Raw genomic sequence first — 25490 nt, 5'->3', positions numbered from 1 at the left:
TCATCCCTAGTCCCCCTTAATCAACATCTCACCATTCAGGACCCTTATTCCTGCCATTTCAAATTACTGGGGACTGGCTCCATACAAGCTTCCGAGGGAGTGAAGTAACCAATAGTCCTACCCAGATATGACTCCTATGATCCAAAGCAACAACCAGCACAATACAATAACCTTAAGGGTACGGTAGTGGCACGCCTCCTTTGTGAATAACCAACAGCTCTCTAGTTGAACGTAAGGTCCACTCAACAAGAGGGTAATCATGCCTGTCACTGAAAACCACCCAACTACTCAGGACTAGTGAGGTCACGGATCTCAAAGAAGAACACACAACCACCATTTCATTAAACCAGTAGTTCTCAGCCTTCCTACCTCCCTTCAATATAGTTCATCATTTTGTGGTGACACCCAACCATAAAATTATTTTCATTGCTTTTTCATAAATATAGCTTTGCTACTGTTATGAATCGTAATGTGAATATCTGTGTTTTCTGATGGTCTTAAGGGATTTCTGTAAAAGGGTCATTTGACATCCCCTCAAGAAAGCCATGACTCATAGGTTAAGAACCATAGCACTAAATCATAAAGTACATTCTAGATATTTATCCTTATGGCCAAGTATAGCTTGTATAGTATAAAAAGCAAGTATAGTATAAAAAGAGTCTCCTTGCAACAGATGAAGATCATTACAGAAAACTACAACTGAAGAAAATGCAGGGAGCAAGTGACCATGGGGTACCCTGCCCAAGCTGACAAGTCTACAATACAATTTCTGCACCTAATGCTCAGAGATCATAGTGCAAGAGGCAGTGGAAAGATTCTAAGAGCCGGAGGAACAGGAAGTTCGCTATGAGATTTTGTCTTCTACATATGCTCGAGAAGTCTCATCAATGCAGGTGAGCCTTGAGGCTTCTGGGCTGGCTTCTCTTCCATCTGAGTTATTTCCTATCCATGGAGACATGAGCAGGGAGCTTCTTCCAGTTGCTACACCTTTTCTGCCACAATAGACTGCATCCCCTCAGTCCATGAGCCCAAATAAATTCTCCCTCCCTTATGTTATTTCTGTCAGAGATATGGTCACAGCAATGAGAAAAGTCACCTAAACACAGAGGGCCAGCTAAACGCATCCTATACCATCCTACCTGGAAGTACTTGTGAGGAAGACACTGCTCCTGCTAACACAAGGCTGCAGTGGCACCTTTCCCCTGACTATGGTGACCACTGCTCCACCCAGCCTCCTCATGTGCAGATCTGTCCGTGTCTCAGGAAAAGATCATATTTCTCAGTATTCTGAACAGAGGAAAAGAGGAAATGATTTTCAAGTGGCTACAGACATAACTTTTATATCCAAAAAGGAGAAATAGATTCTAATTTGAAAAGAAGTGGCACATGCTTAAGGCTCACAAGAGGCAGCATTCAATTGCTTTAGAAAATAACCTGGTTTTGAGTTTTTACAGCTGAGCATTTAACAAAAGCTTCACGTCCCAAACCCAAAGTCTCTGTCACTTGTGTTCTGAAGGTCACGAATCTAAAACCTAAAGACAGCATCCATCAAGCCTGGAAGGAGCAGGCAGACAAAACACAGTATTTTTCAAATTCAGAGAAGCTAGTCCCTGCTCTGGAATCCTAATGGCTGGACAGGTACATGATGGCATCACAGACTGGCCTAGGGAGAAACCAGCTGACCCTTCATTCACTAAATGCTCACTAAAAAGCACAATGACAAACAAGGCTAGGTGGCTTCTAGGAACAGTCATGGGGCTGCCTCCATGCAGACAGGGTGATCCGTCAAACAGTTGCTCTGTGCATCTAGTATCCTGCAGGTGACAGGGCCAAGGGCATAAACTCCCATGGACCTAATCATAAGCACTCAAACACCTTACACACACCTCTGATCTGAGGTGGGGAGTATCACTGCTCTTCATTGGCCCAGAGATGACACCAGGAAGGGCAAGTCAACTATGGGGAACCACAGTCTGCAGGTATTATTATTCTCAGGAAGTTGTACCTCCCTCATTCCACCTCTCCCATACACACAGCAGTGAGCTGCCCTCACTGGATGCATGGAACTATCCCTTGCCTTTCTCAGTGGCAGGCACACCACCCCTCACACTCTTCACAGCTGAACGTCTCCCTTCTTGGCCAAGTGTCAATTCTCACAGCCTAGGAGAGCACTGCACAGGAGAGTACTGAGGAGAACACTGCACAGGAGAGTACTGAGGAGAGCACTGCACAGGAGAGTACTGAGGAGAGCACTGCACAGGAGAGTACTGAGGAGAGCACTGCACAGGAGAGTACTGAGGAGAGGTGCAGACTTCTCTCTGCTTCTTACATGTTCCATGTACTTAAGATGCACAGAGGAGAACCGAGTAGATCGCACGTATCACGTATAGCTCAGGGAAGAGAAGCCCACTCACAGGGCTGCTCGCCAAGAGTACAGGTTCCTCCCTAGAGACAGGGCTGTTCCTCAAGAGCACACACTTTCCCCTATGAAGAGGGCTGCTGAGGAAGTAACTCTTGGGAAAGCTTAAAAGCAAATAAGAAAAGCCCTGCAGGCCTTGATGGACAGACTCTTAGGCCCTCTGCCCTTATGCTCCAAATGTGTCCACTCCTATTCCCAGTTGTAAATCACAGAGCAACTTTGTACTGAAGTCAAAGCTCACACATCCAGCTCGCAAGCCTGGCCAACTGCACTACTGGAGTCAGTCTTGCTTCTTCACGTGGAACTCCTAGGTATCACATGCAGCACTCAGCCATACTGCCCCTCTGTCAGCAGTGTTACCTATGTCGTTGATGATCTTTGTAAAGACACAGGTTTGGAAGCAATCTTCTATGCCCATTTCTTAAACTCCACAGGCAAAAACTAAGCTTGTTGGGTTTTATCTTTTAAGAAACTTATGCTGTCATATTTTATGGAAATACTGCCTGGCCAGTTTTAGTTCAGTGCAATGCTCAACAGGAAGACTGCTACAATGATACTGCAGTAAGACTGACACGTAAGGTGTACCTGCCAGATGCCAGGCAGTGCCTAGAACTACCTGCCACATGCTGGGTGCTTCATGTGATGTCTTTCCTTAGTGGAGATGATACTCAGCACTCTATACTTAATGCAGACACTCAGTACTCCACACTTAACATGGACACTCGGCACTCCACACCTAATGCAGACACTCAGCACTCCACACCTAATGCAGACACTCACCACTCCACACCTAATACAGACACTCACCACTCCACACCTAATGAAGACACTCAGCACTCCACACAACATGGACACTTACCACTACGAAAGTCCCTCTTAGAAGGGCAAGTCCTACACCCTATAAATCTGGTTGTGTATCACTCCACTGCCATTTGTCCAGAGACATGTATTTCCCTTAAAAGAGTTGACTTGCTCTGCTATCTTAAGCCTGGTGGCTATATCAGGGCCTTAGCATACAGACTTGCTGTGTGTTTGTAGCTCTGCTTTCCCAGTTCTTCACCAGGGTTTGCAATGGCAGCTCAGCTGACCATCTTTACTGCTCCTATGCTCCCCCCCACCCCCCCACCGACAGCACTGTCCTCTCTCTATTATCAGAGAACTTGGAAAACATAACCACCCATATCTAACAAATCTTGTTAACAAAATAATAACCAGACCTCAGCAGGTACTAAAGGAGTTTTCTTCTGGGCATTAAGTTCAAGGAGGCTCTTGCCTTTGTGACACCTCACAAGTTAAAACATGAAGTTAGAAAGGTTGCCATCCCTCACACAGTCTCCCTTCCTGAGACGACTCACTGCTCGGATTACATGCTCTCTAGGCCATCTCTTACATGCAGGGTGCAAATGGCACATTACAGAGGTCCCTGGAGCATTGTCACTGGCTACTGGTATCACTGTGCAAGCTCTGTTCTTAAAATTATCCTGGTCAACATTGTAGGCCACACACACTCACTCACACACTTCTATCCACAGGGTTCACATAAGTCAATTATACAGATTTCTCTGACTTCTAATATTTTTAAATGTTTATCTTATGTGTATGGGTGTTTTGCCTACATGTATGTCAGTGCACCACATGAATGCCTGGTAACCATGGAGGCCAGAAATGGACACTGGATCCTCTGGAAAACTCAAGTCCTTTGCAAGAACAGAAAATGTTCTTAACCACTGCCCCATCTCTGCAGCCCCAGGATTTCTGTGCCTTTAAAATCTAGTTACTATTACACGACAGTTCTGGGCTTGTTTCCAATTTTTCACACAACTGATTCATACGATAAAGCCGTTGGCATCTTGGAGATACACTTCTTGGCACATGTGAAGATCAGATCGGTTCTCAGAGCTGCAATTTCAGGTTCGACAGACAGATGTGCCTGCAGACTCTTCCCACAGAGGAGCTTTCCCAGTTTTGGTCATGAATGTGATCTTGGCCATTCTGTTAAAAACTCCCCAGTCCCCCCACCACCACCACCACCAGAACAGCATATCTCTTGCCCTGATTTTCATTTCCTTGACAAGAGGTAGTTTGTAGTCCTGTAAAATGTGAGCGCTGCTTCTAGTTCTCTTATGAACCTTGTTTGTTTTATGACATGGTCTCTAAAAGGCAGCCTTCACAGGCACTTGCTGACGTGTGAGGACTCATTCTTCATCAGTGTTTCACTGGAGCAGATTCTCAGTGAGCAGAGGCCTGAGGGATGAAGAACTGCAGGACCAGAGATGTCATTAGTCTTTCTTTTAGAACTTAAATCTATTCAACTGTAAAATAAAAGCCACAGCATTACTCTCAACATTAAGCAAAATCCATAATTTGTTCAACAAAAGTATGAAACTCTCAAAGTTAGGTGTCACTGTGTCAAGCAGCTTCATAGGTGTCATCAAGCCTCCTCCACAAGGGCTGGACAGAAAACAGTATGGACTAGGTGAGCAGTGCGGCTTCTGTCTCAACTGTAGGCAACACAGGTCCAGATACAAGACCAAACCTTGGCAGCTACAATGGAATAAAACTTTATTTACATGAGGGCTCAGTGAGTGAGAGTCGAATGCTGCCTACGTTATTACACAGCACAAAGCTTAGCAGAGATTCAGAGTTCTTCATTTGTTAAAGTGACTCACTATGCTGAGTCTTTCCTCCCTTGAAATACCCAAAAGCTGTTCATTTAATGTCAATTCATGCTATTGTTCTGCTCCAAAAAATGTAGGCATCCTTCTCATTGTCATCCTTGCCATCTTTAAGAACAGGCATGGGGCCCTCAGAGAGGTGGCCAGTCTCACAAGTGCACCCAGGACACCCACCTGTGAGGAGAGAATGTGCCAGTCTTGGCTGTCAGGCCACAAGGCCAGACTCTCCAGATTATGCCACAGAATACTGACCCAGGAGTTCAGAGGAACACTGTTAAGTGTTTCAAATATTTTCACATAAAGCATTAGCTGAGGAGGACTTAGCATGGCCAAGAGGACCACCTTCTCAGGGCCTGGGGTCCTGGACTAACTGAAAGAAAGTGAGCTGGGTACCAGGGTTCATCTCTGCATCCTGACTGCAGATGTGATGTCAGCAGCATCCCTTGCTGACACACAGCTACAGTTGCTCTCATCACTGTGCCTTCACTGCCATGATGGACTACACCCTTAAACTATGAGCTGTCAAGCCCTTCTTTCCCCAGATTCCTGTTGTCAGGTAACCTGTTTATATAAATAGAACAAAAAAATTTCCATAGAGACTGGTTTTAAGGGGGAAAGTCAGCAGCAGAGGCCAGACACTCAACACGTGGCTCTGTAAAGTACAGACACTTAGCTGTGTTTTGCTTTCCTATGCACCTGGAGTCCTGCATCACTGAGTCATCTTCACAGTACTTGGCTTAGGGTCTCTGGCAGTCATCCATGGAAGCCAGGCAGGTGCCAACCCATTGTCCCAGGTGCTCCAGGGGCACAGTGACTATGCCACTAACAGCTCCCTAGCCAGTCTTTTTAAAGGTGAGTCGGATGAAACAACCAGTCGGGAAGCTCCTGGACTTTTCCTTGTAGGACAAGTCCAAAGCAGGGTTAAGGAGGAGAGATCAGGGATGATCTAAGAGGAAAGCATATTAACATCACCAGGGGCCACACACAAGATCCACCCCATCAAAGTCCCACCCAGTGCAGCTTCCTGCTACCACCACCACAGCCCCAGCCTCAGGAAGGCAACACAGGGAAAGACGTGAAAAGCTGAGACACATCAGAGTTGGGCTTCATGGAATCTCTGACAGTAGACTCCCATAAAACACTGTAAGAAATTTTGACAGCTCACCAATTAAAATCCGTAGGTGAAGCAAACACAGCATCATGCAAGCAACACACAGAAGGCAGACAAAGGAAAGCTGTCATCAGACAAGACATGTCCTGAGCACAAACAGAAGCCCAGAGTCCCTTCCTTCAGCTAACTGTGATTCCTACAAGCCATGTGCAGAAGGCGGATGCCCCACAGAGAACACCCCCCATGGACTTTCCTTCTGCTGTGGCACTGCATGGGTCATTGCTGGGAGGACACTGTAAGTGATGACAACTCTTACTTTCCAGTTTGTCTTTTACCCTACAACAAGTACTCACACAAGACACAGGTAGAAAGACTTTAGTTGCTTGTGGGCAGCATGGAGCTGCAACACTGGGCAGGGCTGGCAGAGCTTCTACAGAGCTGCACCACCAATGGCCCTTACCTCTGTCGTTGTTTTATAGGTAACCCTGCTCTGGTCATCACTGTTTGTGATAGCTGCAGTACACAAAACCCAATAAAAAGGGAAATTCCATCTTCTTGTATATCATTACCATGAAACCAGTGCTATAAATGGGGAAACAGCCTACAGTGCCTGCCAACCTTTCCACTCCAAACTAAGTTTTATTTATTTGTTGTTCATAAAAAACCACCTGCTTTTTATCACTCTACCAAAGAATGAGGACATAAACAATATTAACAAGTCAAGAATACAGTCGCTCACAGCCAGTAGGAATATGCTCTCTGCCCCTATGTAACCATGATGCAAAAACACAAGCAAGGCTGAATGTGAGTAAACCCAATAAAATTACAGCTGAGGTCCTCTGAGGAGCAGAATGATGCCTCTAATTCAGTGGGTTTCATGTTCAAACAAAAAACTCACTTTTCTTTAAGTATGTAAGCCCAAAACTAATGATTCTCCATTAGCACCTAGGGAAGGAATAGTCCCATGGCCACCAGGACACTCTAGAAGCAACCTCAACACAACTGCAACCTGCATTCTCCATACATGCTCCTCACTTCCCCTGACCATCAAGGGAGCGAGCAGCAGTGCAGGCCATCTAACAAGAGGGGACAACAGTGCACACAGTCCTGCTGCATGAGAAGCAGTAGCTACTGCTGCCAGGTTCTCCACAAAGGCAGCACTTAGGGAAAGAAATGCTTCTATGCAAGTCAACTCTTTTTAAAATAATATTACATAATCAATTCAACGTAATAAATTCTTTCCTCGGATCACAGAACAATGCTCCCGTGGCACACAGATCTGGTTAGTAAACTTCACACAAGAGCTATAAGGATTGAAAACGCAGCTTTGAGAGGCACATCAGGAAGGCAACAAGCCCTTTTGATCTATCTGCAGAGGTGCGGGGCCTCTGTGCTGTGACATGAGGAGCACTTCCAGTGACAGAGGTGTGCTGATACGTTGCTTGGGACCTTTCTGACAGGCAAGCATGTAACTTTTGACACCGGGTGACTTGGTTATTAAAAGTCTGTTTGCTCTGACATCTCAGTGGGACAAATGTATGGCTCCATCAACCAAAAATTTCTGTTTTCAGGCAAACAGAAAGCCAAGAACAAACACAGCCTGGAGGCAAGGAAAAAGTGGTTGTGTCATGTGTTTGCTGCCTCTTTGGAGTGTAGCATAGCAACTCAGGTACAACTCCATGGTATGCATGCCCAACTTAACAGAGGGAAGCCTTCCACCAGCAAGAGCAAAGAGGGCCAGAGACTGAGTGTAACAGGGAAGCCTTTCCCACTAACCATGCAAGAGACACACAAACTCTACACCTACCCCTGGGTGCACTGCTGCTAGGGGTGGAGCAGGATTGAGGGACGGACAGAGCATGAAGGACTCTATGTAGAGCCTGTTCCTTGTCTTTGAGCTGAACAAGCAGAGCTGCCTCAAGTCATCTTAATTAACACATGAAATTCACCACCCACACCAGGCTACTCTGGCCATGCTCTGAGCCCCAGTCTCCTTTACAGCACTCTCCTCGCACGAGTCCACCTACGATTCGAGAACAAAGCAAGTTCACTTGACTTCCAAGGACACATTACATAACTCCAAAGATTCTTGTGCCTAGATCTCAGAAAGTTCAATGGTAGCTTTTAAATTATAGGAAATTTTGAAATAAAGAACAAAGTAATATGGAAATGCACTTCTGATCATCCAGGTAACTCCTTCTTTGTTCTCTCATCTCTACCTCCTCAGCATTAGGAATGATAGCTAGGGAGAAACATCCTCACACACAGGATCTTCATACCTTTAGATTTAATATTGTTATTGGGCCTCAAGCTTCAATAAGAGAACTTCAAACCACTGATGGCCTCATCAAAAACAACAAGGCGCTGGGAGCTCATCTTCCTGTGCAGACACGAAAACACAATGACAGGAGCCATCAGTGAGCTGGACAGAGGGACTTCACCAGACTTCAGGTCTGCAGGGAATATGAGCTTAGATTTCTAAACATCAAGACTTAGGACAACCATCAATTTGTTCCTCACAATAGTCACCCTATGGTAGCATCCACTGGTCCCTGACATAAACCAAAGAAGAAAGGAAAGAGACACAGGGCCTGGGCTTCTACTCTTGACAAACGCTCTGCGTCCCCTCCCTCTCCTCTCCCAACACCACTCCTGCCCTTTACTTCCTAATCACCATCTTGCTATGCATACCAGCCCTCCTCCCAGGTGTCCTACACGCTCAGCCTGGCTGGCATTTCAGTGTGATATTTGCTCTATCCGTATGGGAGGGGTTCTCTTCTCCAGCAGCTGGCTCGGGAAGTAGGGGTCAGTTGGCTGTGCAGTGCTACAGTCACTCAGAATGCTGCCAGAGAAATAAATACCTACATGGAGCTGCAAGCTCAAGAACACTATGTCACCTACTACACAAGCCAGATCTTGGATGTAGTTGCTGGAAACAAGCCAAAGGGGGCTGCAATTAACTTTACACACATCTTCAAAGCTTCTGACTACTGATAAGGCAACTTCTCCTATGAAGGAAATCTTCATCACCCGTGAGAGTGGTTTGCAGAACTGCCCCACACACTACTGGGAGAGGTGCACACAACATCACAGTGCTGAAGTTTCTATTGTTTGAGCTTTTCATCTGTTAGCCAAGGTGCTCACTAACAAGCAGTTGGAGTTCTCTTGATCATCAGAAGGAGGAGCGTAGCAGAATCTCCCTGTTGTGGCTAATGAGCCATTAAACCCATGGTGACGCTGCTGTGTTGTATGACTCTCGGAGAGAAATCGTCTCCTTCTCTCCTCACAAGCTGGGCTCCAAAACACCTCCCCTTTACTAGGTCTCCCAGAGATGCTGCGATACACCAGCTGGGCATGGAGAAAGTGCTAGGAAGCATTCAAGCAGGGTGTCCCAGAGTTAACACCCCCCCTTCATACTAAAACATGTCTCAGTCTAGCCATAAACTCAAGGAGAACTACACAAAAGATAAATGGGAGATATTTTTTTTCAATTTTGTTTTTCATTTTATTTTTTTTTATTTTTATTTTTTTATTTTTAATTTTTTTATTAATTTCTTCTTGTTACATCTCAGTGTTTATCCCATCCCTTGTATCCTCCCATTCTTCCCTCCCCCCCCATTTTCCCATTATTCCCCTCCCCTATGACTGTTCCTGAGGGGGATTACCTCCCCCTGTATATGCTCATAGGGTATCAAGTCTCTTCTTGGAATGGGAGATTTTTAAATAGATCATCCTCAGGCTGGAGAGATGGCTCAGTGGTTAAGGGCACCAGCTGCTCCTGCCACACCTGCTTCTATTCTCAGCACCCACGTGGTGGCTCACACCATCTGCAACTCATTTCAATGGATCTTCTTCTACCCACCATGCATACATGTGGTACAAAGACATATATGAAGGCAAAACACTGGAAGCCTACTCTGATGAAGTGAACTATTCCCAACACCTGAGCCAGATCCAAGTGATGACAGGTGCTTCTGCTCCTGTGGTGAGGAGGCCTCAAGTCCAGCAATCCTCAAAGGAGTCAGCAAGCCATGCACTCTGTTTCACTCCCCAGGCTGCAGGACACTGGCAGACCCTCCCATGAGATCAGTGGAGAAAGGGGCCTGGCTCGTGGACAGGGTGTCTCTGTCTCATTCAGAGAGCAGCTCTACTTCGCTGGGGAGATCTATGTGCCCAGTGCTGTCCATGGTGCTAAAGACTCCACCTTGCCCCTAACCAAGCTCAGAATTTAGAGAGAGCACAGTACATGGAGTACTAGCTGGAAATGGCTGCTGGCAAAAAGATGGAATTGATGTGATGATGCCACATCAGGGGGAAGGTGGAGCACAGTTACTTGACCTCTCAGGAGCTGAGCAGAGCCAGAAAGTTGCTAGTGACTGCTACTGGTCACCTGACAACCCCACTAAGCGCAGCATGTAGCCTCTGTCCCAAGAGAACGGAGAAGATGATGGCTGAAGGACATTTGAAAGCCCTCACTGCCTTACTGTAAAGTTGTCATTTTTCAAGTAAATACCACATTTCCACATCCAGGTCATGCCACAGAAGTCCTGCAGTAACTTTAAGAGAGCATTTCCACTCAGATTGTTTGCCTCCAATGATGCTATCATGACTAGGGAGAGCAAGGACAAGAGCCCGGGCCCATCTGTCTCTTTTGGAAGAACATCTGATGGGTCATATGCTGGACTGCAAGCCTTTCCTCTCAGAAAAATAAAAATAAAAAAAGACTTATCTCTGCTCTGCATCCAGCTCCTGTTTGCTAGGGGAGCCACAGCAGGTTGATGATACTGCTCAGGAACAAACTGCTCTGCTCAGACGGTCACAAGGACAGAGGCCCCTGACTTGCTCCCTCAGACACTTCTGACCTGCAGGAAACAAGTCCTACAACAGCAGAGACAATACTGGGGTACTGGGAACTGAAATCCCACACATAAGCACAGGTTGTTTGTGAAATCTCAAGGATAGTGGAGTCACTGGTGTTTTGCCATAATGCAGTTACCATAGGAACCCAAGTGAAGGGTGCAGGGGGTTCCCAGGACCCCCAGGTCATTCCTACAACTGCTAGTAGGACTTTAATTACTTTAAAGTAAAAAAATACTTAAGACAAGAAAGTATAAAGAAAAAAGGAATGTACAAGGATGCATTGGGAAACCAAAAAGAATCAAGAGCACTCCAGATGAATCTGAGGTAAGTCAACACCACACACACTGGGTCAGCCTTTGTGAGTGTACATGGGCAGAAGGCAACTGAGCAGGCACTCTACTACCCAGTTTCCTACAGCACACACAGTGCAGCGTGCCCTTCTGAGTGGTGTGTAACAAGAGTGCTGTCATGCTGGAAAGTCAAGGAAGCAAGCAACGTTCAGCCCCTCATCCCCAGGCAACCTTGGAGCCTTCTGGATAGGCCTGCCTGTCTCTATGAGACAGCTCACCTGCCATGGCTCCATCATCTACCTTCTAGTGCTGCTGTGCCTCTAGAAATGTGCATACACACGACACCCCTAGCCACACACCAAGTCTGCTTAATCAGAGAACATGCTCAATGTGTGACAGATGCTGTGTAAGGAACAGACACAGGCAGAGGGGTTACAGCATGGAAGCATTTCCTCCTGCAGCTTAAGGACTCATTGGTTTCTCTTTGCCTGTGAGACTGGGGTGACATCAGTACTTAGAGCTCCTCTGGAGAAGCAAATGACTACTGATCAAGTAGAAACATAGCCGCCATGCAAACGAATCCCCTAGGGCTAGCATTGAAGCCACCAGAGCCCATATAGCTTTATGTGGCAGACAGGGACAGACTGGTCCCACAGTGACCAGTTCTAAGTGCTACCTCCAAATGAGTCCCTTTTTAGTCCTCTGGCAAACATGACTCAGTGCTTCCTGCTGGGGTACAGTACACACTCATGACAGCCCAGGGTATGTTACAGCTCATCCTGTCACAGCAGGCTGTTGTACTCTAGGTCTCCCCTAGGGACCATGAGTCCTTAAGGCCAGGTCCCTTGACGTCCAACCATCATTCCTGAAGCCTGACAGAGTGTGTGCAACATCTGCTTAACAGTTAGCTGGATTGGATTTATTTAACTGGCTGAGCTGACCACCTTCAGAACACCCAGGTCTCCTCACAGACATGCTCACATGGGCACGGGCAATCACACTGAAGTGTATGGTATCAAGTAAAGCAATGATTCTTGCTGAGACAGCCAAAACAGCATCACGTGGTCATGTTTAAAGCTTAAAGCCACGGTTTCTCAACATTGCCAGATCAGCCATGGCCACTGTGTGGAGGAGGTCCAGGGTAGATAAAGCCAACCTTTAACAATACAGCAGGGACTGGCCAGGAGCCCCACAAATGGTAGTCACATTTCTTCATCTCCACACTTGCCACAGGACCGACAGGAAACCAAAGGAAAGGACAGAGACACAGAGGGACCTGGGCATACTGCCAGGCGAATGCTTCCTTCCTAAGGAGGCCACGGGAAGAGAAAGTTGCATCTTTCAAGCTGAGGTGATGGGTGACTGTTATAAATGCTGCACGGGGCCAGGCTAGTCTATTATTCTGGCAGGTGACTGCAGGCAATGTGATGTGAAAGAGGGAAAGACATGTGCTCTTCACCATCCTTGGGGGGAGGCAATCTCTGTGAGTAACCTAGAAAACACCTGGGACTAAGAGTGGCACTCGAGTATAAACATCTTCTTAGAGAAAGAGTAGCAGAGGTGGGAGGCAAAGGGGGAGGAACTGGATGAAGTGAAGGGAGCTGTGCACACACAGCACCTCAGCAGCCTCTAGGCTTCTTCCCCATGTATGAAATATGTAGCATCCTACCAGGCCACGTTGCCGTGGGCCGCGTTGTCAAGGTGACAGAGCAGCTCCAGGGTCTGCGCAGTGCTTGCGGGGTCGTCAGGGGACTCGTGGCTACCGGATTCTAATTCCTTGGGCATCCTCCACACAGCTGCACACGCCTGGACTCGACTGTCTGAAGCTAAGCAAAAGGAAAATGTCAGCAGAGCTCAGCCCCACATACACTCAACCGTTACACAAGCCTACAAGCAGGGCACGCTGCTCCCTGAAATACTAACAGGCAGCAGAGCGAGCAAGGCACAGCCTGGACCAGCAGCAGGGAGCCCATCATCCTTGGCTTATAAACTGTCATTCCGCTTTACAGAATTTAACCTCCTCAAGTTTGGTTTCATCCTGTTCTTTAACGGTCGTTTTTAAGAAAGGGAACAAGATGGGGACACACTCCCATAACTGTCAGGCCTATGCTTGGGGTCTCTACTCACAGCTTCATAGGACCACAAACAGACATCAAACACAGAAATATTCTTCACTTGCCAAATACTCTGCCTCAGTTTGCCTGAAATGGCCCATGTCTGGGTTGAGAGGGCAGGGACACTTAGAAGTGGTACAAACTGAAATCCACTGTGCTCCTCATAACAAGCTAGCACGTGGGAGGAGAACAGCCAGGATCCAAGGTCACCTGCGCAGCACCTGTGAACATGACCGTCCTCCTAGCTGCCATTTCGGGTGGCTTCCTGCCATTCTCAGATCCTGGACACCTGGTATTCTGACACTCCAGGGATCTAGGCATTCTTAGAGCACCCTGAAAAGTCATGTGGGTACAGAGAAAATAAACTAATATGGAAAATGTGGATTCATAACTCTCCAGGCACATGCCAGGACAGGTGTCAAGTACTCCAGTGGGGAGGATGTTAAATATAAGATTTTAATTAGGTTCTGAGATTTTTCTCTCCACCCCTCCCCCTGCCCTTCCTCTCTTTCTCTCTTTGGTTTTTTGAGGCAGGGTTTCTCTGTGTAACAGCCCTGGCTGTCCCAGACTCTCTCTGTAGAGCAGGCTGGCCTCAAATTCACAGAGAGCCACCTGCCTCTTCCTCCCAAGTGCTAGGATTAAGGCATGTGCCACCATGCCCAGCTCTGAAATCTATTTTAAAAATTTGCTTTCCATTTAGTTTTAGTTTGATTTGGGTGTCAGTGTTTCTGTTTTCTGAGGTGGAATATCAGGTAGCCCAGGCAGGCTCTGAACTGTCTACATAGCCCAGGATGGTTTTGAATTCCTCATCACTCAGGCTCTACTTCCCAGGTACTGGGATTACAAAACCACCACTCACAGCAGCCATTTACTTTTAACTTGGAAATGTGCTAAACAGCATCTTTTGGCCTTAAAGATCACCTCAATGAGCAGTGCCCTAGTGTGAAAGCAGCTGCTCTGTGGGGTGACCAGAGACAGAGCCTTGAGATGTCCAAGCAGCTGCTCTGTGGGGTCATCAAGGTCAGGTCCCTGGAGTGAAAGCAGATATTCTGTGGAGTGATCATCTGTCCTACCCCGGCTGCTCACCAGAGTCCTTGGTCACGCCTCTCACTAAGTATTGAAAAGGCGCTTATGACATAGCAATTCCACTTCTAACAAGCTCTCTCCCTTCAAAAGCCATACCAGCCGGCAGGACTACTCCGCTTATTGGGTGTCCTTCCTCACTGATAACCCTGTATTAGCCAAGCCACACCTGAGCCTACCTTGCCACAACAGAGATCAGCTGAAGAGCATTCAAGACAACACCACTCTTAGAATATACACTTGCTTCAATTGCCATACCATCCTGTGTCACTTCGCATCAAACCAAAAGGATCTTTTGTTTCTGTTTTCTTTTGTTTCATTTACTCTTGCATGTTCGTGTGTGCACGTGTGTATGTGTGCGTGTGTACATGTGTGCACAGGTGTGTGAATGTATGTGAGTGTGTACATGAGTTGTGTGTGTGTGTGCGCGCGCACGCTCGCATTTTTCTGTTTTGTTTTAAAGACGTGTGAAAGAAGATGGAAAGCAGCTGGTTCGATGCCAAATGACTTCACATAGAAGCTGACTCCAGGCAGCAGTGGAAAGCTTAGAGCAAGCGTGTTCACATCATTCAGACTGAACCTGGCTACATACAGAAACTGGATAAACAAGAGACCAAGTTAGGAAATAATGTCAGGCACGTGGCCCAGGCCTGCAATCCCAGCACCGAGGAGGCTGAGGCAGAAACACCATGGGCTATATAGAAAGGTCCTATCTTGGCATAAATGAGAAGAACAAGGCCAGCTATCTGTTCCTAGAGCAGCAATAAAGGTGGCAGGGGCTGTCTGCTTCTCGGGGGAAAGAGACCAACACTGTAAAGCATCACACAGACATGATACAGATTCATATTAAAGATGCTTAGGATTCAGATGAAATAGTAAGTTCGTAGGAATACTGACATTTAGCAGTAATGACAAAAGAAGTAAACCTGCTGACTAAACAAGGGTCTATATAAGGCCTGGAGAGACAGCTCAGTGGGTAAAAGGCACTGACCAGAAAGCCTGAGACCTGAATTCAATCCCCGGGATGCACACAGCAGAAGGAGACTCCATTCCTGCAAGTTGTCTTCTTGCCTCCACAGCTAAGCACACACACACACACACACACACGCGCGCGCGCGAATGCACGCACGCACCCACGCATGCGCGCACACACACACACACACACACACACACACATGTACGCACACACTCACATGCAGTAAATAAATAAGTGAATGAGTAAATAAAATAATAATCCTTACTCAGAACCCTCTAGCTCAGCTGATTACACCACAAATCCTTCTAAGCATTCAAACAAAAAGCAATACCAGGCATGAGAGTTCCGGCCTTAACCACAGAGTACAAAGAGGAAGACTAAAAAGTCCAAAATTTGCTGTGTTACATAGTGAGAGCCTGTCTCAAAATGGGGAGAAAGGAGAGAGGGAGGGAGAAAGGACAGAGGGGAGAAAGAAGGAGGGAGAGAGGGAATGAGGAATGGGGAGGGTGAGGACAGTGGAGGGAGGTTGGAGGAGGGCTACCTACTTGATAGCAAGAATCTAGAAGGAATTACAAGAGATCATGAAGCCCCTTTCAGTCATACAGATGTAAAAATGATAATTAATAAAGCACAATGGTGTAGCCATCACAAGGAAATGAGGTTGGGCCGGAGGGTGGCTTAATGGGTAAAAGCACGTGCCTCCAAACCTGATAACATGAGTTCAAGTCTCAGAACCCACAGAGTGAAAGAAAACAATCAGCTCCTGCAAGCTATCCTCTGACCACTACGTGCACACTGTGGTGTAAGTGTGTCACCAACACACATAAATAAATGAATACACCCATGAATGAAATAAGTAAAGAATAAGGAAAGAAGGTTGACTCCAAATTAAGCAGCCTAATTCATGACATTAACAAGCTAAAGGAAAAAAGTTGATCACCAAAAATACAGAAACACCCAATACAATTCAGTGTTGCTTCAGTAACACCCTTTGAAGACTAGAAATAGAAGAAAACTTACTCAATGTGGAAGGAGGAGAGAAGGGGATGGAAACATCGGGGAGGAAAGAGTTGGAAGCAAAAGAAAAGTCCTACAGCACATGCAAGCCTGTGGATAGAGTGTGAAGCCGCCTCTGAGAACGGGAAGAGGAAGCTTCGTGCTGCCAAGGCCGCTCAACATTGTGCTAGAAGGAGAGCTACTTCATCTGTGTGGAGAACAGGGAAAGAAGAAATCACACACATGAATCTGCATCACACTGTCAGGAGCAAAGCAGCTGATGTGAAACTCGGCTCACTGTCGACAGGTTATCAGCAACAAGACTAAAGGTTTACAGTGATGTCAAAGAGCACCGTTTTGCGCTGCAGAGATGGCTCACAGTCAAAAGCAGCACGGCCGTTCTTCCAAAGAACGCAAGCTCAGTTCCCAGCACCCATGTCAAGCAGCTCACAACCACCTGTCCCTCTAGCCTACATCACTACCTGCACCCGTGCATCTATCCACACAAGTCACATAATTAAAACAATAAAATATATAATTAAAAAGAATAAAAATCTTTTTAAAGGCAACAAAAGGTTTGTCAAATAATATTTCAACTAAAAATGTGCAAATGTGGGTGTGCGTGCTTGTGTGCACACACATGCACACACACATACGTCAACAAATAACACTAGCAAGAAAAACCAAAGAAGTAAACAAATGGAAAGACAGGCCATGTTCATGGGCAGGAACCTCACTTACCACTGTGAGGAACTTATGGGGAGTGGAAATCGACAACTTGCAGGAGAATGTGCACACCCCAGATACCCAACAGTCCTGAGAAAGGAAAACAAAATGTGGCAGTTTACCAGCCAGATGTCAGTTTTCTGTGGACACAGATAGGCTAGTGGTCCAGAGGAGGACAAGAGTCGAGAAAGGGGCCGTTGCTAAGACAGTCACTTGATGTTCAACAAAAATTCCAGTGCAGCTGGGAGCAATGGTGCACGCCTATAATCCTAGAACTCTGGGAGTAGAGATAGGTGGATCTCTGTGAGTTCAAGGCCACCTCATGTACAAAGTGAGACCAGGACAGCCAAGGCTATGCAGAGAAACCCTGTCTCAAAAAAAAAAAAATCAAAACAAAACCAAACCAACAACAAAAAATTCCACTGCTTGAGAGTGGACAAAGGCCTTTGCCGAGTCAGCTTTGTATCCATATGAAAAAGCCAACTTTCCCCCTATCCATAACAGTCTCACACACCACATGCTGAGGATGACTGAAGATGAAAGCATAGCAGGAGCCAGAACAGGACACATTTAACACCCTCACAACCCGAGGCCAACGGAGTTCCTCAACATCAGAGTCACACTGGCCACTAAGGAAAAGATGGACAATAAACAGCATTAAAATTAAGAACATCTACTCACCGAAACACACTACTATTTGGGCTTCATCTAAATAAAATACAGATGTATTAAAAAAGCAAAGCAAAACTAGGAGAAACATTATAATACCTATAACTCACTAAGGGCTGTGTCCAGAAGTTATAAAGAACCTTTCAACATGACAATAAAACAAAGAGCACATTTTTTAAATGGGTGCCAGACTGAATGAGACACTTTAGCAATGAAGATGTATAAACGGCCAGCATGCTCCATGAACCATGCTCAGCACCTTCAGTAATTAAAGACATGCAAAGTAAAATTAAAGTGAGACACACCATACCCGGCAGGAGGCCAAATGCCTAATCCAAAAAAGGCAACGTTGAGTGTGCGAAGAGTTGAAGAACCAGATCTCTCACGGGTTGACGAGCATGAAAACAGTACACACACTTCCAAAAACACCAGATGACCCTACAATCCTCATCTTAGGAGAGCCTGCTCAAGCTTTGTGGCAACTTCCAACCATCTGGCAGTTAAGCCTGGCCCCGCCCCTAGTGGCCATGGGTAGACTGCTGCAGCCAAGTCAGGAAAGGCATGATGAGCAGTGATGAACTGGAGCAGAGCTGAGGGGACGGAAACAACATGGCACCCACAGGGGTACACAAGCAGGCATCCAACAGGAGTGTTCTGTGTCTAACATGCATGCACGTATGTGTGCACAGATACGTTGGAAAGGACAGGCGTGAGTGAGCAGGAAGCTGAGAGAAGGCAGTCTTGACTGGGGCCCAGCTAGGCCAGTTTCACACCTTGACCCCACTGACTGTAGACCAGGGGTGAAGAGCCTGCAGCCCTACAAGGAATATATCCCGTAGAGTCCCTCCAGTCCACACTCAGGAGCACCTGCTGCCGTTTGCTTGAGTGGTCACTCACTGGGCAAAAACTAACAAACACCTATGTATGCCAAGGCCACCCCATCCAGGTGTGTGCTCGTACTACCACCTAGAGATCCAAGGAGTCACCACGGAGACATTTGGGGACCAAGTAAAGCCCTGAACTTTACGTACAGAAGGTCCTCTGGGAGTGGCCCTCTCTGTGCCCTCTCTACGGTCCGTGTATATAAAATGAGACTGGCAGGAAAGGCAGTTTGGGGGATGTTCATGACTGTGGCCTGTGCAGTCACAGAAGCTTCTAAAACTGCCCATTCCTCTCATACTGCCAGCGGGTAGGAGAGATTTTAGCCTACTCCTGCCCAGAAAACAAAAGGGAGGCTGAAAACTGGATGTACACATATACAGTAGAAAGTAGAGTGCTGTCTATCATAGAGCTGTGTCTGCTCTCCCATTCCCACTGGACTATAGTCCAAGGTCTGAGGACAACCCCACAGGACATCACACTGGCCAGTGGTTGGTGGCATCATACTGACTAGGCAGGAGAGTACAGAAGGCCTCAGCCAGTGGCAAGAGATGCAGCCACAGAGTCAGGGGCCTGGCACCTGTCAAAGGTTAGAAGGCCAAGACATCGAGAGAGAAGCAAGAGTTCTGTGCCAGCTCCATAGAAAAGGAGGCACAGAACTAGGTGGCCTCACTCAACAGCAGCCTAGTATGGGCACAAAAGCTGCCAGTTGAGGACCAGAAAAGCCTTGTAGCAAGTTCAGAAAGGGAGGCGATGACCCTGTCACATTCTATCTGGAGGCCTTGCAGTGTGGAATCTGTGGATGAAGCGAGCAGCATGGACCTCATAACAAGCACAAGAACAGCCCCAGCACTGCCTTCAGATCCTAAAGTAATAAGGCCCTCTGCCTCCAGCACATTCAGATACCCTTTGGAGCACAGCTCTAACCATACTGCTACCAGTGCAGTCATATGAACCAGTTCTGAAGTAAGGCAGGCCAGTTGAAACAGTGCACCCAGAGCCAGACAGGACCGGAGAGCACTCAAACACATAGAGTAGAGCCCAGGCCTGACAGGACCCACTGCCCCTGTGCACACAGGATCTTAGGAACCTACACACTTAGTTGGGGAAAAGGAAAAGACAGAGCTGGTGAATAGACAGGGAGGGCTCAGCTTAGAGGTGAAAACTAAAAATGCACAGACACATAACATCCGTTCTTAGAAAGTGTTGACCAGACACACAAGGAAGAAACTACTCAAGGTAAGACTTTCAACACTGCTCTGTCTTCAAGTCATGTGAGCAGAGACAGCACACACTCGAAGCATGGCCGACAGCCTGGCTGGCTGGTCAGTAGACTAGAAAAATAAAAAAAAAGATACATCAGAAACAAGGACTAGCTATGTACCTGGTGACAGGCGGATCCTCCAGACCCATCAACCCACAAAAAGCACTGTTCATGCTCACTGTGACTGACACCTGCTACAGGCTTGAGTTTGCCCCTGGGCTCTGAGCCAGTCAGTACACTGATGCCCCAGATACCTGATCAGGGAAGCCACTGAACTACTGAGTAGGCAGACTGACCCAAAATCACAGGAGCCACCATCCTCAACATACCAGCTCTCCATAGATAGGCAGGCTCTGAAGAAGAGAACCTCACCAAACACCACTGTGCCCCAGCAAGTGACAAGGACAGTGCAGGGTCTTTACTTTCAATTATCAGAAACTGCATGTATTTATGATAGACAATAATATGTTCTGAATTGTGTAAGCACTGGGATGAAAAAAAATGGAACCAAATTAATATAAGCACTGCCTTACAACATCCAAAATCTACTCCCTTGTTGATTTTCAGGTAAACAGTACACCTCTGGTCACCATGAACCTGTCTTGTCTCAGTGAAATTTGCATTTTTGCCCCACCCCAGCCCCTGGATGAAGTGTGGTAATGGAGAACTGGTCTTCTGTGCTTGTCATGTTACACTCAGCACAATGTTGGCCATGCTCATCCAAGATCTCACTAATTATGATCTGCCTGCTTCCCAGGCTAAGCAGCATTCCACTGTGCAGCCTACCCCTGCAGCCACTTTTACAGCACAAGCCCTCCTGCCAGCTCTCACTGCCCCTTACAGCCTTATTTCTTATTTCTCGTGGGCATTTTTCTAGTTCCCTGGCCTCTCTACACACTCTCACAGAAATACACATATATGACAATTGAGGGAGCTGGGTATGGTGGTGCACGCCTTTAATCCCAGTGCTCAGGAGGCAGAGGCAGACTGATCTTTGAGTTTGAGGCCAGCCTGATCTACAGAGCTAGCTCCAGGATAGCCAGAGCTACACTGAGAGAAGAAAGAGAAAGGAAAGGAAAGGAAAAGGAGAAGTGAGGAGAGAAGAAGAGAGGAGAGGAGAATAAGATAAGATAAAATCAGGGGCCAGAGCGATGTCTCAGGCCCACAGTTCCAGGTTTGACACACCACCCAAAGCCAATAGTGAAAAAACAAATTCTAGAAAGTTTCCTTTGACTCCCACAGGCATGATGTAGTGCACCCATACTCACATTCTCATACACACAATAAATAAAATTGGATTTTAAAAAATTACAAACGGGACTGGAGAGATGGCTCAGTGGTTAAGAGTGCCACCTGCTCTTCCAGAGGTCCTGAGTTCAATTCCCAGCACCCACACGGTAGTTCACAACCATCTGTGATCTGATGCCCTCTTCTGACCTGCAGGTGTGCATGCAGGCAGAACCCTGTATACATAATAATAAATAAGTAAATCTTTAAAAAAATAAAATAAAAATAAATAAATAAAAATAAGTTTCAAAGGTACAAACTAGGATACACACACGAGATATAGGATGTGGTATTTCCTTTCTAAGCCCAGGTGACCTCATTTAATGTAGTTTCCATTTCCATCCATTTTCCTCAAACTTTCATAGCAAAGCAAAGACTTTTAATATTTTTCACCATCATCCTTCATCATCTGTTGCTTGAGTTGCTGACCAAGTTCCAACTAATCAAGTAGGGCTGACAAGACAGCTCAGCAGTTAAGAGTACTTGCCACTCTAGCAGAGGACCTGAGCTAGGTTTCCAGCACCACATCAGGCAGCTCACAACCACACAGCTCTGGCCTCCGAAGGCACACACATGATATACATAGACATACACAGACAGACAGACAGACACACACACACACACACACACACACACACACACACACAAATCTTAAAAAGAAAAGAAAAAATTCATTACTGCATTTTGACTTGGGATTATGATAGGATTTACAACAGTTTTTGAAAAACCATGAATATACATCTGTTTTATACTATGTATTTTTTTTCAAAGCTGTCTTCTCAGCATTGATCATGAAACCAAAATATTGATCAACTTTGAAAAATGTTGAAGATGACCTATGCCCTGCAGTATCAAGTATTCAGCCAATATTCAATTCAATTCTCTGTGTGAAAATAAACAAGGATATCCATCTCATATATGACTTCTTTCATCTTTAATAAATAGTAAAATTATATGTACACCAAAGAATTGCTTTAAAATAAATTTCTTTATGAATGTGAGATGTTTGCTATGCATAACTATTTTATATACCTAGGGTAGCATAAATATTTCTCAGGCTAAAAAGGGGCCTCAAGTGGAAAGGTACAGCAACCCTGCACAAGATGAATGTAAGCAGCAAACCAGTTAGCAGAGACACTGCTGGGAAATACCTAGGGGAACAGGGCAACAGTAGTGTCCATCACAAGGTCTGACCAGTTTGTTTGTGCAGTGGACACAAGCAAACCTTAATAGACACTGTGCAAAATGTTGCAAATCAGCACTTATCAGTTCCAGCTGGAAACTGTCAGCTCTGAACACAGCCACAGGAGCAGTGCAGCACAGACTGATCAGGGAGTATTTAGTATATGTGTGTATACATATATACATGCAACAATGAGTAATGAAAAAGAGGACATAAATTTGAAAGAGAGAAAGGAGGGGTGCATGAATGGTTTGGAGGGAGAAAAGGGAAGGGAGAAATGATGTAATTATATTATCTCAAAAAAACAAGAAAAAATGTTGTGAGTCAATACATTTTTTTAAAAATTAGTAAATAAAAAACAAAAAGGGCTGTCAAGTACATGTAAATTTATTTTTAGTTTTGAAAATTTACAATTTCTGTTCCAAAGCTAATATTGAAATTTTACTGGGTTCAAGAATGTTCAAAATCACTCACAGAAAATGTTAACACAAAAATGCACTAGGGAGACCAGGAAGCTGCAGGTGTCTCACTCAGGCAGCAATTGCCAGCCCCATGGCCCTGTAGATAAAACCAGCTTAGTAAGAGCTGTGGTGTCAGCCCAAGCAAACAGTAGCCAGTACCAGAAACTCAGAAGCAGGTGAAATTTAAGGTAAATAGAGCTAAGCAGGAAACACGGGAGGTATGCCATGGAGACGCGCAAATTGGTTCTGAAACTCTGAGGATTTCCATGGCTGCATGCATCTCAGCAGAGCCTTCGGTGCACAGCCAGTGGATATCAAAGAAGCGGAGGTACTTTCAAGGAGGCGAGCCACCTTCAGAAGCAATGAGCTCTAATAACCAGGGAGGCATTCAGCTTTCATCTCTATTGTAACACTTCCCTGAAATAGGTCCTATGATGTAACCACTGGGGCAAGATTAATATTACCATGCCTAGGAGCCTACAAAGGGCGCAGACCCTAGATAAAACAAAGTCTGTGGCATGGCACAAGAGACAAGGACCGTGTGCAACCAAGACATACCAGGCACAGCCTCCAAACAAAAGCAGGCCACAGCAAAAAGACAAGATCTGTATACAACCAAACCAGGGCACCAGGCACAGCCAGGGTACACAAGCAAATCATGGCCCCGCTGCACACAGCAATCCTGTTCATGCTGTCATACAGAGCCAGAAAGCCACGGGACAGCTAAGCTAGAGCAGAATTCAACTGTCACTCAATAACCTGACCTTCTATTTTAGCAGTGAGGAAGCTGAGGCTGGATGAAGGTAACTGACTCTTCCCAGTTCACGAGGTTCATGATAGTACCAGCATCAGGAATAAAATAGAGCCTCTTGCCTCAGAAGAGTCCACTGCTTTAAACGAGAAAATACTAAGTTATGCCTTTAAGGCCAATTTGATGCTTCTAACTATTTTTTATATGAAACACAAGAGCTAAAAGCACTTAATGAGATAAAAAGATAATCAGGGCAAAATGAATGGAAGAGGCATACTTGAGGCACCAACTGTATCCGTGGAGTGTGCTGCGTGCTGTAAGGGATTAGAGTCAAAAGGCTTAGAGGAATTCAAAGGAGATTAGAGCCTTTGTGGGCTGAATAGCAGCTGCAGCCAGCTTGCTAAAGGGCTAACAATGCCCTGGCTGGGGGACGTGGTGTGATCCCCAGCTGGAGGAGGAGGAGGCTTCCATGGGCCGCTGCATAATGAGCATATTCAGAGTCTAAGGGCTATTTTTAGAGACTACAGCCATCTCAGCATATGGTGCAGGCCAGGCAGGTGAGTGCGACGGAAGCCAGCAGAGGCAATCGCCCTACACAGGCACAGCTCCCAGTGCTCCCGGTGTACAATGAGTGCCTTGGCACCTGAGACTAAAAATACCTTCTCCAGGGGCCTCCATGGTGCTTCAGAGACATGGCCACGTGCAGAGTGCACAGTAAGTATTTGAGATGTATAGACTGACTGTAGTGAGGGGACAGGGTTGTAGGCATCCCACACGGCATGGGGTTTGTACCCTTGCTTGGCTCTTGTTGTCCCTCTCCAGACAGATGTAATGGGACACAGGCAACTCTAAAGGTTTCTGTGCAGGTGGAAAGACTGACTGAGAAGTGGGTGTAACAGAGAAAGGGTGTCATCAGCAATGTAAGAGTTTTAACAAGCAGCTCTGGTACGCTGGAGCAGGTCCCAGCAGAGAACTTCCCTAAGTGACCAGGGGATAGTCCTGGCCTTTTGCTCCATTCTGCACCTAAGTCAGGTCACAGACCTCAGTCCTCTCAAAGAAAGGAAGTAGCTAGACACACAAGTCTGTGCTCAAGTGGGACTGCAGGGCTCTGTCTCAAATCCAACTCACAGGAGCTATCCATCCAACCTACACTTCCCTAATTCCTGAGTGTGTATCAGAAAAGATGCCCCTGACATTTGCAGGGCCAATCCTCTCTCCCTGGCAGCACTCCACCTATGGTGAGCAGAAGAGTCAGTCATGTTAAAAGGAACAGGAAAGTCCCAAGTTTAGCTTAGAAAAACAGCCAGTCAAAGGCAATAAATACTACATCATGGCTGGCACAGAGCAAGGCCTCTTGATGCTGGATGCTGCCTTTTTCCCAGCCCCAATGTGCAATCTGTTGACTTGAGCAGAATGCTAGTAGAGAAAACCACAAATCTCCAGCAGGGGGTGCTGTCTAAGTGTGCCAAATCTAATACTGAGATTGATGTGACCCTTAGCTCTCACCAGACCAGTATGAAAGGGTCCTCAGAGTCACCTATTATTACCTAGCAGGGCCAGGTACACAACCACTATCCTACCAGGGGCCTGGGCCAGGGGCTGAAGGAGTCGGTACAGGGAAACTCTGTCCTGTTTTGTGTGATCCATGAGCTAAGATTGGCATAAAAGGTCAGGAGGCAGAATGTAGGATCATGTGACCTTCAGAGCCTCAAGTACTGCCTCTTCAGCCCTTTCCAGCGGCTGTAT

The 25490-nt window shown here is 46.3% G+C and overlaps 1 protein-coding gene across 2 annotated transcripts in view; it reads right to left on the bottom strand.

Moving 5' to 3' along the window:
- Positions 1-25490, bottom strand: part of Eipr1 (EARP complex and GARP complex interacting protein 1) — a 127217-nt gene that overhangs the window by 30409 nt on the left and 71318 nt on the right. The window contains exon 4 of one of the 2 annotated variants that reach the window (XM_051144268.1): positions 13025-13181. The exons of the other annotated variant lie outside the window; for it this stretch is intronic. Within the exon in view, the coding sequence (XP_051000225.1) occupies positions 13025-13181 (157 nt within the window). The remainder of the gene's footprint in view (positions 1-13024; positions 13182-25490) is intronic. 2 annotated transcript variants of the gene reach the window in all.

This window comes from Acomys russatus, chromosome 1, assembly GCF_903995435.1.
Source record: "Acomys russatus chromosome 1, mAcoRus1.1, whole genome shotgun sequence".
Taxonomy (NCBI): domain Eukaryota; kingdom Metazoa; phylum Chordata; class Mammalia; order Rodentia; family Muridae; genus Acomys; species Acomys russatus.
Note: the sequence above shows the minus strand (reverse complement) of the source record. Positions and strands in the feature narration are given on the sequence as shown.